This window comes from Erythrolamprus reginae, unplaced genomic scaffold (assembly GCF_031021105.1).
Source record: "Erythrolamprus reginae isolate rEryReg1 unplaced genomic scaffold, rEryReg1.hap1 H_31, whole genome shotgun sequence".
Taxonomy (NCBI): Eukaryota; Metazoa; Chordata; class Lepidosauria; order Squamata; family Dipsadidae; genus Erythrolamprus; species Erythrolamprus reginae.
This window is the reverse complement of record NW_027248486.1, coordinates 70,895-84,063: the sequence shown is the minus strand read 5'-3', so window position 1 is coordinate 84,063 and position 13,169 is coordinate 70,895. Positions and strand designations below refer to the sequence as shown.

Here is a 13,169-nt window from a genome sequence, read left to right as displayed (position 1 = left end):
GTTTGTTTTTGCGATGCTGGGATTCCCCTGCTGTGATTTCCCTGCAGCATCGTAAAAACACAGAAGTCCGGAGGTGGGGTTTCCCATGGAGGGGAGCCTCAGGGAAATCTCAGCAGCGCAAAAACGGGCGCTTTGGCTGTCAAAAGGGGTGAATTTTGGGCTTGCACGCATTAATTGCTTTTCCATTGATTCCTATGGGAAACATTGTTTTGTCTTACAAACTTTTCACCTTAAGAACCTCGTCCTGGAACCAATTAAGTTTGTAAGACAAGGTATCCCTGTATATCCTCTATAATCTTCATTATGTATTGCACAAAATAAATAAATAAATACATAAATACATACATACATACATAAATACATACATACATACATACATACATACATACATACATACATACAGTTGGAGCCCACCCCTGATTTAAGGTCTTAAATGTCAGAAATAAAGAAACCAAGTAAACATTAACAGGAAAACAGTTTCGCAATAATTGGTCCGACTGAAAATCCCAAGTCTATAAAACAAAATTACACATTGCATATCTCCCAGGGACTTGTAGACACAACTGAAGTATATGCTAAAGTGAGATAAAATCAAGAGTTTTCGGGCAGAGTTAAGGCTAGCCCTAATTGTTCAAATAAAAGGTGAAAGAGATACGTGGGTTAGTTTCACCCAAAAGAACTGGTCAGGCATACCAATATTTATTACTGTTGTGAAACTCAGTATAATATAAAGTTCCTCGTCTTTTATGTCAAAGCCATATTGCTCAACTCTGCTCCTGGTTTTCTTGCAAACTTTAAGGAAAAAAAAAAGTTCTCATGACATAATGCGAAACTACAAAATGCAAAATGAGAAACTACAAAAACGGAAAGGAAGAAATTACAGTTGAAATTCCAACTCCAGTCCTGGCATTGCAGAGCCTAAGATAATCGGTGACTTACAACCGGTTGCATAATCATTGGTCAAAATTACAACGGACCTCCGCAAGCCTACTTATGACACAGATTTAAAATTAAGACAGCTCCTCCCGCAGTCGCGTGATTGCAACCGGACTGCAATTATGACCTTTGTATTTATTTATTTCTATCTCACCTTTATTATTTTTACAAATAGGCAGCCAATATACGCAACATACTATTTTTTCCTTACAACACCCCCCCCTATGAGGTCAGTGGTGGGTTGTAAAATATTTTGCCACCGTTTTGCGGGTGTGCGTCCCGGATGGGTGGGCGGAGCCTGCTGCCACTGGCGCTACCGGTTCTAAGAACTGGTCCCAACCAGTGTTCCCTCTAATTTTTTTTTTTTGGGGGGGGGGGGGGGTGCGGAAAAGTATAGTGTCTGAGCGGCAGTCCCTTCGGGACTGGGCGGCACAGAAATAATAAATAAATAAATAAATAAACAAATAAATAAATAAATAAATAAACAAACAAACAAAAACCCACCCTGTTTTGCCTCAGAGAATTTCAAAATAAAATACTGTACTGTGTGTCTATAACAGTGAGCTCATAATAGGGCAACTCTATCAATATCAAAATGCCACTTAAATAGTTGAGCTAGTTTCAAACTAGATTTTGATTTTCTTTCTCTCTTCCTTACTCCCATTCTTTTTCTTTCTCTTTTCCTTCCTCTCTTTTTTCTGTCTGTTTCTCTTTCTTCCTCTCTTCCTCTCTCTCTCCTTCCCTCTCACTCTTTCCCTCTCGGCTTCTGGGCAGGTTTGGAAAACTCTGAGTTGATGATGATTTTTAAGTGAGCGATTGCTCACTGCTCAGCTTAGAGGGAACTATGGTCCAAACCAGGAGCAACCTACTGCTGTTTGAAGTCGATAGGATTGAGAGATAGTGACTGGGCCAAAGTCACCCAATTGGCTTTCATGGCTATAGCAGTGGTGTAGGGCAGTGATGGCGAACCTTTTTTTCCTCGGATGCCGAAAAAGTGCCTGTGCGCAGTATCGCACATGCACGAGTGCCCACACCCATAATTCAATGGCTGGGGAGGGTGAAACAGCTTCTCCCACATTCCCCGGAGGTCCTTGGGAGGCCAGAAATGGCCTGTTTCCGTGGTGGGCCCAGTAGGCTCGTGTTTGGTCCTCCCCAGGCTCCAAAGGCTTCCCTGGAGCTGGGTGGGGGTAAAAATGCCTCCCCCATCCTCCTGGAGGCTCTCTGGAAGCCAAAAGCGCCCTCCCAGAGCCTCAGGGTGAGCCAAAAATCAGCTGGCTAGCCCACATACACACATTGGAGCTGACCTAAGGCAACAGCTTGCTTGCCAGCAGATATAGCTCTGTGTGCCACCTGTGGCACCCGTGCCATAGATTCGCCATCACTGTTGTAGGATTTCCTGCCTAAGCAGGGGGTTGGACTAGAAGACCTCCAAGATCCCTTCCAATTCTGTTATTCTATTCTATTTTAAATCCTGACTTATGTGACAGAACCTATCTTCTGGACTGTGAAAATCTCGATGAACAATAGATGGCAGCAGGGAAGTGCCCATCTGAGTTTGCTGCCATCTAGTGTTCCTCTGGAATTTTGCAGTTCATTTATGTCCATGACAGATAGATAGATAGATAGATAGATAGATAGATAGATAGATAGATAGATAGATAGATAGATAGAAAGATAGAAAGATAGATAGATAGATAGATAGATAGAAAGATAGATAGAAAGAAAGATAGATAGATAGATAGATAGATAGATAGATAGATAGATAGATAGATAGATAGATAGATAGATAGATTTTAAAAAATGAATTTCCATCTCTCTCAACTTTTCCAGCACGTTTACAGAGATAAGATAGTGAACCTATCTGGCTCAGGGTCACAAGCGATGTTTGTGTACTGTATGTGCAAATTGGCCCCTGAGATTGAGCCTCTTCAAATGTGTATTGGTGAAACCACTACGATACTCATTGAATTTTCTTTGAATTCTGGCAGGGGGTGAGTCACAAACACACATGCACACACACACACACAAGAAAATGGAAATGGATCGGGTTAGATTATCTGAGTTTTAATGAGCCGATGCCTGGGAAAAAAATCCCTCTGTATTATCTTTCCCATCCTGAAAACTGAGCAGTGGTGACATACTACGGGGATGGTGTCAAAGAAAAGGAAGATCAGAGAAATGACTCACCATCTGTTACTCTCCCCAAAACCGAAAATCACATTCTACATCAGCACAAGCCTGAATGGCTCAAGATTTCTCAAGGTGAGAAGAAAAGATATAAAGCAGCTTCCTTCCCGGATTCATCAAATATCCGGTGCTCACATGTGCTCCTTCCACAGCCTTTTTATGTACTACCTATCTAAGCAGAAGAGTAGCACGGAGAGGATGCATTGCTATGCATATAAATATGGACATGTGCAATGCATCCCCCTTCCCTCCCCCATCTTTTTACATCCCTTTGTCTCATTTCTGGACTGAAGAACCTTGTGGTGGACAGTGGGGACCAGGTATTATTTGAGATCCTCAGTTTTGATCCATTGGCCTTTTTGTCCTGCATTTACCCCACCTTCTTTCTGTAAAGCAGCTCAAAAGAATGGAATGGAATGGAATGGAATGGAATAGAATAGAATAGAATACTCATGCACACTAGATTTCGGTGATTTTTGGCGATTGCTTTGCTTCCGTGTATGTGCAGAAGCAAAAAGAAATGTCAAAAATCAGTGAAATCTCACACATTTATTTATATTTATATTTATATTTATATTTATATTTATATTTATATTTATATTTATATTTATATTTATATTTATATTTAATTTATATTTATATTTATATTTATATTTATATTATACAGATAAAATACAGAAAATATGCAACATGTTAGCAATGGCACTTTTTAACAGAGCTAGGCTATTGCCCCCACAATCCGGGTCCTCATTTTACCCACCTCGGGAGGATGAAAGGCTGAGTCAACCTTGAGCCGGTGATGAGATCTGAACCGCTGACCTACAGATCTAAAGTCAGTTTCAGTGGCCTGCAGTACTGCACTCTACCTGCTGCGCCACCCCAGCGAGCGTCCTCGCGTGAAATTTTGCTTTCTGCGCATGCACAGAAGCTGAATCTCACCTGGGGCAGGGATCCATGCACCAGCGATGCGTGCACATCTCCATTTTTCCAACTGGGACTGCGCAACGGATCGTCCATGCAACAGCCCACTACTGGCAAGGGGAGGCCATTTTTGCCCTCCCCAGTTTTCCGGAAAGCCTCTGGAGGGCAAAAAACAGCCAACGGGTCTACCGGATGTCCGGAAGCTTCAGTGAGACCTGTGTGCACATATGTACAGGCAGATGTTGGCCATCACTGATAGAGGGAAAATATATATACAGTCTAAAAAAGCCAGGGAACAATTGTCTTTGCATCACAACAATTAGCTCTTCTGGCCCTTGAAATCCATCCTTGTAAGCCAGAAGATGGTGTTTTTTATAGGACTGACGGACAAATGAGAAAAAATCACAATCAAGTACTCAGAATACAAAGAACTTAAAGCCATGCTGATGTCACTTCCCTTTATTTTATGGGATTAAGCAGCAAAAAAAAAGGGTAATAAATATTTCTAAAGCAGAATCTTAATTTGTGTTGTTATATACAAATTATTGTCATATATTTTGTCAAGAAAAAAATAGGAAAAGTTATCATGGAAGGACCCTTGTAGATTTTTGCTTATCAATCAAAAGTACAGTGGCACCTCTACTTAAGAATTTAATTCGTTCAGTGACCAGGTTCTTAAGTAGAAAAGTTTGTAAGAAGAAGCAATTTTTCCCATAGGGATCAATGTAAAAGCAAATAATGTGTGCGATTGGGGAGAAAAGATTTGTTTGCAGCCTTGAGTTATTTATACACAATAATAAAGCCAGGATCAAAGTAAAAAAAAAAACAATTTAAATATATGCTTTCTGAAAAAATGCCACAGTACCATTCTACCTTTGAAAACTGGATAGCTATTTCTTTAAAAACTGAAAACAAGACTCTTCAAGAAAAATCAGGAAAAGGATAAACATGACCACATAAAAGAATCAATGAACTGTGAGCAACTTTCTCCTCACTTCTGAAAATAATTTGCAAGGTACGTCAATTTCAATAAATCAAATATGCAGATTAACTAATATGGGCATCTAACACAACTCTTTCAGAGGTATAGAGGTATAAAAAGCAGGAAGAGGGAGATTGTGATCCTGCTGTATAGAGCGCTGGTGAGACCCCATTTGGAATAATACTGTGTTCAGTTCTGGAGACCTCACCTACAAAAAGATATTGACAAAATTGAACGGGTCCAAAGACGGGCTACAAGAATGGTGGAAGGTCTTAAGCATAAAACGTATCAGGAAAGACTTCATGAACTCAATCTGTATAGTCTGGAGGACAGAAGGAAAAGGGGGGACATGATAGAAACATTTAAATATGTTAAAGGGTTAAATAAGGTCCAGGAGGGAAGTGTTTTTAATAGGAAAGTGAACACAGGAACAAGGGGACACAATCTGAGGTTAGGTGGGGGAAAGATCAGAAGCAACGTGAGAAAATATTATTTCACTAAAAGAGTAGAATAAACTTGGAATAAACTTCCAGCAGACGTGGTTGGTAAATCCACAGTAACTGAATTTAAACATGCCTGGGATAAACGAATCCCAGTGACCAGTTAGGTCCCAAAGAGTGGGTCTTCTCCGTGTCCCATCAACTAAACAATGCCGCTTGGCGGGACCCAGGGGAACAGCCTTCTCTGTGGCGGCCCCGGCCCTCTGGAACCAACTCTCCCCAGAAATTAGAATTGCCCCCACCCTCCTTGCCTTTCGTAAGCTACTTCAAACCCACCTCTGCCGCCAGGCATGGGGGAACTGAGATACTCTTTCCCCCTAGGCCTTTACAATTTTATGCATGGTATGTCTGTATGTATGTTTGGTTTTTATATTAATGGGTTTTTAATCATTTTTAGTATTGGATTATTATTGTACACTGTCTTATTATTGCTGTTAGACTTCCCGAGTCTCCAGAGAGGGGCGGCATACAAATCCAATAAATAAATAAATATCCATCCTAAGATAAAATACAGCAAATAGTATAAGGGCAGACTAGATGAACCATGAGGTCTTTTTCTGCCGTCAATCTTCCATGTTTCTATGTTTCATTTACAGTGCTCTAAATGTGCCATGGAAGATTAAAAGTCACACATATGTCTTCAAACTTCGTTGTTAGGAAACCTGAGAGATTAAAAAAAAAAGCAAGCATTGCCTAGCTATCTCTACTGACCTTTAGTTCTGATACTGCAGAAGACAATGCATATTGCTTCAGCCCTACAAAACATGTGAAATACTGAACCAACATCTGCATACTGAAATATGGAGACATCAAATCTCAGAAATAGGATTTGGGAGGGGGAGAAGAAATTGATTTCTTGCGTCTTGGTCTTTTATCCTACAAAAATGGACTTTAACCACTTCAAAGCAAGAGTCCTTATACCTATGATGGCAAACCTTTTTTTCCTCGGGCGCCAAAAGAGCATGTACGCACACTACTGTGCATGTGGGAGTGCTCACACCCATAATTCAATGCCTGGGGAGGACAAAAACAGCTTCCCCCACCCCCGGAAGCTTCCAGGGAGCCAATAAAAACGCCCTCCCCCATCTCCCTGGAGGCTTTCTGGAAGCCAAAAACGGCCTTCCAGAGCCTCTGTGTGAGCCAAAAATCAGCTGGCTGGCACATACATGCACGTTGGAGCTGAGCTAGAGCAACATGAGAAAATATTATTTTACTGAAAGTGTAGTAGAACCTTGGAACAAACTTCCAGCAGACGTGGTTGGTAAATCCACAGTAACTGAATTTAAACATGCCTGGGATAAACATATATCCATCCTAAGATAAAATACAGAAAATAGTATAAGGGTCAGACTAGATGGATCATGAGGGCTTTTTCTGCTGTCAGTCTTCTATGTTTCTATGTAATGGCATTGGACCAGAATATCTCCGAGACCGCCGCCTGCCGCACGAATCCCAGCGACCGATTAGGTCCCACAGAGTGGGCCTTCTCCGGGTCCCGTCAACTAAACAATGTCGGTTGGCGGGCCCCAGGGGAAGAGCCTTCTCTGTGGCGGCACCGGCCCTCTGGAACCAACTCCCCCCGGAGATTAGAACTGCCCCTACTCTTCCTGCCTTCCGTAAACTCCTTAAAACCCACCTTTGCCGTCAGGCATGGGGGAACTGAAACATCTTCCCCTGGGCATGTTTAATTTATATATGGTATGCTTGTGTCTATGTCTGTTAGTATATGGGGTCTTTTAAATCTTTAAAATTTTAAATTTAGATTATTTATGATTTGTTTCCACGTGTTGTGAGCCGCCCCAAGTCTCCGGAGAGGGGCGGCATACAAATCTAAGTAATAAATAAATAAAAATAAATAAATAAATAAAATGGCTCACGTGCCAGCACATATGGCTCCATGTGCCACCTATGGCACCTGTGCCATAGGTTCGCCATCACTGCTTTATACCATCCTGAACAAGAAAAGATTGGACAATCATTTGTTTAATATAGTACATTATAAAGACTTCTGACAGCGACAAAGGATTGGACTGGAATAGTGTTTTTCAACCTTGGAAATTTTAAGATGCGCCAAAATTCCCCATCTTGGCTGGCTGGGGAATTCTGGGAGTTGAGATCCAAACCTCTTAAAGTTGCCAGGTTTCAGAAACATTGGGTCACTAGACGAGACCTCCAAGGTCCCTTCTACGATTCAGTATTTGGAGAAAAAATATTATAGTTTGCAAACTCACGAAGCCACTTTTCATTTGACATTTCCCAGGCCTGTCTCTTGAGAAACCTATATACGGGTCAAGAAGCAACAGTGAGAACTGGACACGGAACCACTGATTGGTTCAAAATTGGGAAAGGAGTCAGGCAATGTACCATAAACTCTGTTTCTGAGTGGTCCAACACATGGCAACTCCAAATCTCAACTAGCAAATGCTCTGTCCTACACATTGGGAAGAAGAATCTGAACTTCAAATACGAACTGAATAATCTAATTATCACAGATAATCCCCACTCCGTTAAAGACCTTGGTATACTAATAACTAAAGATTTAAGTGCCAAAGCCCACTGCAGCAACATAGCCAAGAAGGCTTCAAAAGTTATAAACCTTATCCTACGTAGCTTCTGCTCTGGCAATCTCACACTGCTTACCGGAGCTTACAAAACTTTTGCCAGACCCACCCTCGAATACAGCTCATCTGTTTGGAACCCATATCGCATCCCAGACATTAACACCCTTGAAAATGTCCAAAGATACTTCACCAGAAGTATGCTCCACTCGAAATAGAATACCCTACGAGACTAGACTTTCAATCCTGGGTCTAGAAAGCTTAGAACTAAGATGCCTTAAACAAGATCTAAGTATTGCCCACAAGATCATATGCTGCAACGTCCTGCCTGTCGGTGACTACTTCAGCTTCAACAACAACAACACAAGAGCACACAACAGATTTAAACTTAATATTAACCGCTCCAAACTTGACTGTAAAAAATATGACTTCAGTAACCGAGTTGTTTAAGCATGGAACTCATTACCGGACTCCATAGTGTCATCCCCAAACCCCCAACACTTTACCCTTAGATTATCTATGGTTGACCTATCCAGATTCCTAAGAGGTCAGTAAGGGGCGAGTACAAGTGCACTAGAGTGCCTTCCGTCCCCTGTCCTATTGCTCTCCTATATCTCCTATACCTTTCTTCTATTCCTATATCTCTTCTTCTATTCTTTCATTGACATGTTCTATTACTATATCTTCTTTTCTATTCTTTCTTAGATATATTTTACTATGAGTATCTCCTCTATAACCTTCATCATGTATTTTACTATGTGTATATATAGATATATACCCACTAAAACTCTCATTGTGTATTGGACAAAATAAATAAATAAAGGTTGTATACTGTCGTCCTGCCTATTTAACTTATAAGCAGAGCATATCATGAGAAAAACAGGGCTGGGTGAATCAAAAGCAGTTGGCGTGAGCTTAAATGGACTCCAGAGGATGGTAGAGGACAGGAAGGTCTGGAAGAACATTGTCCAGGAGGCCATGACAGGTCAGACCTGACTTTGTAGCTAACAGCAACAAAAGGCCTGTCCTGAAAGTGAAAATGACTAGGACAGAAATAGGTAAAGTTGGCTCTTCAATGACTTGTGGACTTCAACTCCCAGAATTCCTGAGCTAGCATGACTGGCTCAGGAATTCTGGGAGTTGAAGTCCACAAGCCATAGAAGAGCCAACTTTGCCTACCCCTGGACTAGGACAATTTAGCCCTACTAGTTTAATCCAGCATCCTAACGACACTTGAATCCAACTTACATATAAGGGGATAAAGCAAACAAGGTTTTCCACAATTATCCCAATTTTTAACTGTAGAATCTCTACAGCAGTGATGGCAAAACTTTTTTTGGCTCGGGCGCCCAAAGGGTGCGCAGGAGATAGCGTGCATGAGCCCCCATAATTCAATACCCTCGCCCCGTGTATGCACAGGACCCCCCCCCCCATGCGGCCCCCTTGCGCGTGGACACTTAAGTCTCCATTGGGCCATTTTTCACCATCCTCCGGGTTCAGGAAGCTTTCCTGAAGCCTGGGAAGAGCAAAAACAGCCAAAAGGAAGACCGAAAATCAGCTGGAGCTGACATAGGGGCCCAGGGGAAGAGCCTTCTCTGCGGCAGCCCCGACCCTCTGGAACTAACTCCCTCTGGAGATCAGAACTGCCCCCAGCCTCCTTGCCTTTCGCAAACTCTTAAAACCCACAGGCAGTTTCATTTGATGTACGGCATGACTGTTTTTTTTTAATAAGGGTTTTAAACTGTTTATTTTTAACCATTAGATTTGTACTATGTATTGTTGTAAGCCGCTCCAAGTCTCGGGAGAGGGGCGGCATACAAATCTAATAAATAGACAAAACAAAATAAACAAAACAAATAAAACAAACAAAATAAATAAAATAAACAAAGTAAACAAAATAAATAAATAGGGCAATGCCTCAGGTGCCCTCAGGTATGGCTCCATCTGCCACAGGTGGCATGCGCGTCATAGCTTCACCATCACGGCCCTATAGCATTCGCATTTTTAAAAAGCTGCGCCTTCCTCTAATTTCTATAACCCAACAATTAAAGTGATTAGAAACCCACCCGCGCTTGCCCTAAACATTTCAGTACCTGAGGCCGAAAACGTCCCACTCTACGCCGCTATAACTTGGGGCAGAGTCAATTAAACAAACAATTAACGACAATCAAAACGTAGTGCTTCGCGAAGGGCCTCACTTTCACGAGAGGAAAAAGCGTTGACTTACTTTTCATACTCGATATTATCTTGGTCGCATCGCCTGTCCTTGTGCTTCTCCCAGTCTTTGCCATGTTTACATGTGGTCAGCGAAATAATGTCTTTACCGTTATGGATGTGGCGGAGAGCGTTCCTGGTGTCGGACCCAATGCCGGTCAGGTATCTCTTCCCTTTAAAAACCAGGAGATACTTTTTCTCGGGTGGGAGAGAAGTCTTGTATAGCCAGCCTCTTTCCCCGCCTTTCTGAGGATGCTCCTTCGAAAACAAAGGGATGGAGATGTCGAAACCGGGCCGAAAGTTCTCGACATAAAAACTGGCTTTGGCCAAGATCGCCTGTCCAATGTCAAAGCCCAAATCTTCGGTGTAATTAGGCCACGTGCCAGAATACAGGTTAAATAAGAGGTGGTTTTGTCCATCATTCCAGAGCCGGAAGCCTTGGATTTTCTCGTTGATGTTATGGACATATTGTACGGAGAGATGGTCCCTATCCAATGTGTCAATGTTCAGGACAAACAGACAGGCTTCCTCGGGATTGGAGGTGTAATAACGCGACTCTTCAATGGAGCGGATGATTTTTTGGTAACTTTCGGATACGGGGTCCGCTCCTTCCAAGGGGTAAACAAAGACTTTGAACCCGTGCTCCCTACATTTAGAAAAATCGAAGCAAGTGTCCATACGGCACCTGCTATTCTTGTAAACACTCAACTTCAGCTGCTGCCGGCTTTGCGGAGACTCGTCACCGTGGCCCCTTTCATTGTTCTGGAGCTCCTCAGAATCCGCAAAGTTCTTGAGAAGAACCTCGTCGGCCCAACGCGGCCAGGTCTTTAAGACTTCGGCTTTTTTGCTGGAGAAGAGGGGAAAGCGTCTTATTTGGTCTCCTCCAAACAAAACGAGCAGAAGCCACGTAGCCAAGAGAGTCACAAACAGGTATTTTTTCTTGGCCGGCATGGGTTCATGCAGAACCCACCGAATCCTTATTTGGAAAGGAAACCAATTGGATCAATCCAGAAAGTGAATTATTCAGGCACAAGGGGGAATTAAATTCCTCCGAGAGGAACAGGAGCTCAAGCCTCAGAAATCAGAGTCTATAAATCCTGCAGACGGCAATTTCTGAGAGTCCAATTTCTCTCCCCATTTTATACCCTAGCGTTGAAATTCACCACGCCACCGTATTTCTCTCGTCAAGAGTTTGATTCGGCGGCTTCTTCGGTTCCAACCATTTGGTGCGGTTTTGAGCCACCCCAGCCTTTATCGTCTATATAATCTTCACTCCATATTTATTTCAGGCTGGGTAAACAGACTGAGTTTGATTACTGGGGTTTGGTGTGGTTCTTTTTCTCTCTCTCTTTACCACTTCCTGGCGTTTTTCTTTTTTTTTAATTTAAATCTTCGCCAACCTATCTTTTCCCCCCCGAGGATTTCAACATTTTACTATGTCATTTTATCCACTCACCCTTCCAGTTTGTGACCCTTATTGGGTTCTCCCTTTTGTTCTGCTATCTGATTTGGCCTGGCCCTCTTATTCCCCCATCACACACACACACCTCTAGGGAACCAGCAAGACAATCCAAACAAGCAACAGATAAAAAGTCTCACGGGATACTAGAGCCTTAAAGAGCCTTCATGGAGAAAAATCCACCTTTCTTCCCACCAGGAAAATTGCTTTGAATCTTATTTTGTTTTCCACTTGAAAAGAACAGATGAACCTTCTTCTTCAAAGGCAAAGAAACCCTTGCAGCCCCAAATTTTGCAGCTTCTTGGCAATGGTGAGACATTGCTCTGCTCCCGAAGAAATAAACTCAACTCTTCATCCAGCAATAATTTTCAAGCCAAGCCAAGTTTTTTTTTTCTTTTTATAACCTCTGCAGTTTTCCTTTCGTTTTATTAATATAACTATTCTTTGAAGATGGGACTTTCAAAGAAGTTTAACTCTCAAACCTTCACAGGAGGCTGCTGGAGTTGCTGTTATTTCCTTTTTTTCCCCCACCACCTTGGCTTCTTTGGCCCGAATTAACTGGGATTAATTCGAATTAAGTGGAAACCCAGTTAATTCGCTCAAGGCTTCCTTGCAAGAAGACCCAAAGTTATTTCTATCCGGATGGAGGTTTTTAATTATCTTCTTTTTATTTTTCCCCCCACCCAACCCGGCTGTCCCTTCTCTCTCTCTCTCTGGTTAGCACACTGGAGCTTCCTGACGTTTGTCTCCGTGTAGGGACCTCGACCCGGCGGGAACCCCGGGCCGGCGCCGCGCACCGCAGTGCCCTTAGCGCACCTGGACGCTCTCCGCTCGCCCTGCCGTCCTCGGTCCGTTAATACTCCGCATTATTATCCGCACCGCCCGGGAGTAAAAGCACCCGGACGAGCCGCACAAGCCATCCGACCTTCTCCCGCCGGCCGTCAATCAATCAATCAATCACGGCGCCGCGCCGGTCCAGCTCCGGCTCTCCATCGCGGCTTCTCTCGCTCTCGCTCTGCCTCCCTCGCCCGCCTTCGCAACTCAATGCGCCGCGTTCCGCTTCCACCTTCACAACATTCCTCCCGGCCACGCCCCCGCGCGCTTCTGATTCGTCCCCGGCTCCCTCAGAGGGCGTGGCTAGCGTTACCTAACTCTTTCCGCGCCGAGGGCTCCCAGAGAGGGAAGGTCGCTCATTGGTTGGTTGGTGGGGTTTTTAAATATTTTTTTTAAATTGATTTAGGGAAGGGCTACAAAAAATGTTTACTACCACACTGTGGGCGTGGCTTATTTTGTGGGGGTGGCTTGCCAGCTGTGACCAGGTGGGAGGCTTGAGGATCATGTGACTGGGGTGGCTTAAAGGTCATGTGACTGGCTTAAAGATGGCCAACTTCACCTCACCTCAAGAGTTACTC

The 13,169-nt window shown here is 43.1% G+C and overlaps 1 protein-coding gene across 2 annotated transcripts in view; it reads right to left on the bottom strand.

Moving 5' to 3' along the window:
• The window catches only part of LOC139155591 (exostosin-1c-like), a 74,086-nt gene extending 61,299 nt beyond the window's left edge, over window positions 1-12,787 (bottom strand). Inside the window, exon 1 of one of the 2 annotated variants that reach the window (XR_011557095.1) lies at window positions 10,312-11,528. Coding sequence is in view for 1 of the 2 variants with exons in the window: in XM_070730793.1 (XP_070586894.1) it covers window positions 10,312-11,249 (938 nt within the window). In the remaining variant the exon portion in view is untranslated. Of the gene's footprint in view, window positions 1-10,311 lie in introns of both variants that reach the window. The other variant, XM_070730793.1, reaches the window with a different exon arrangement.
• Window positions 12,788-13,169: the final 382 nt, after the last annotated feature.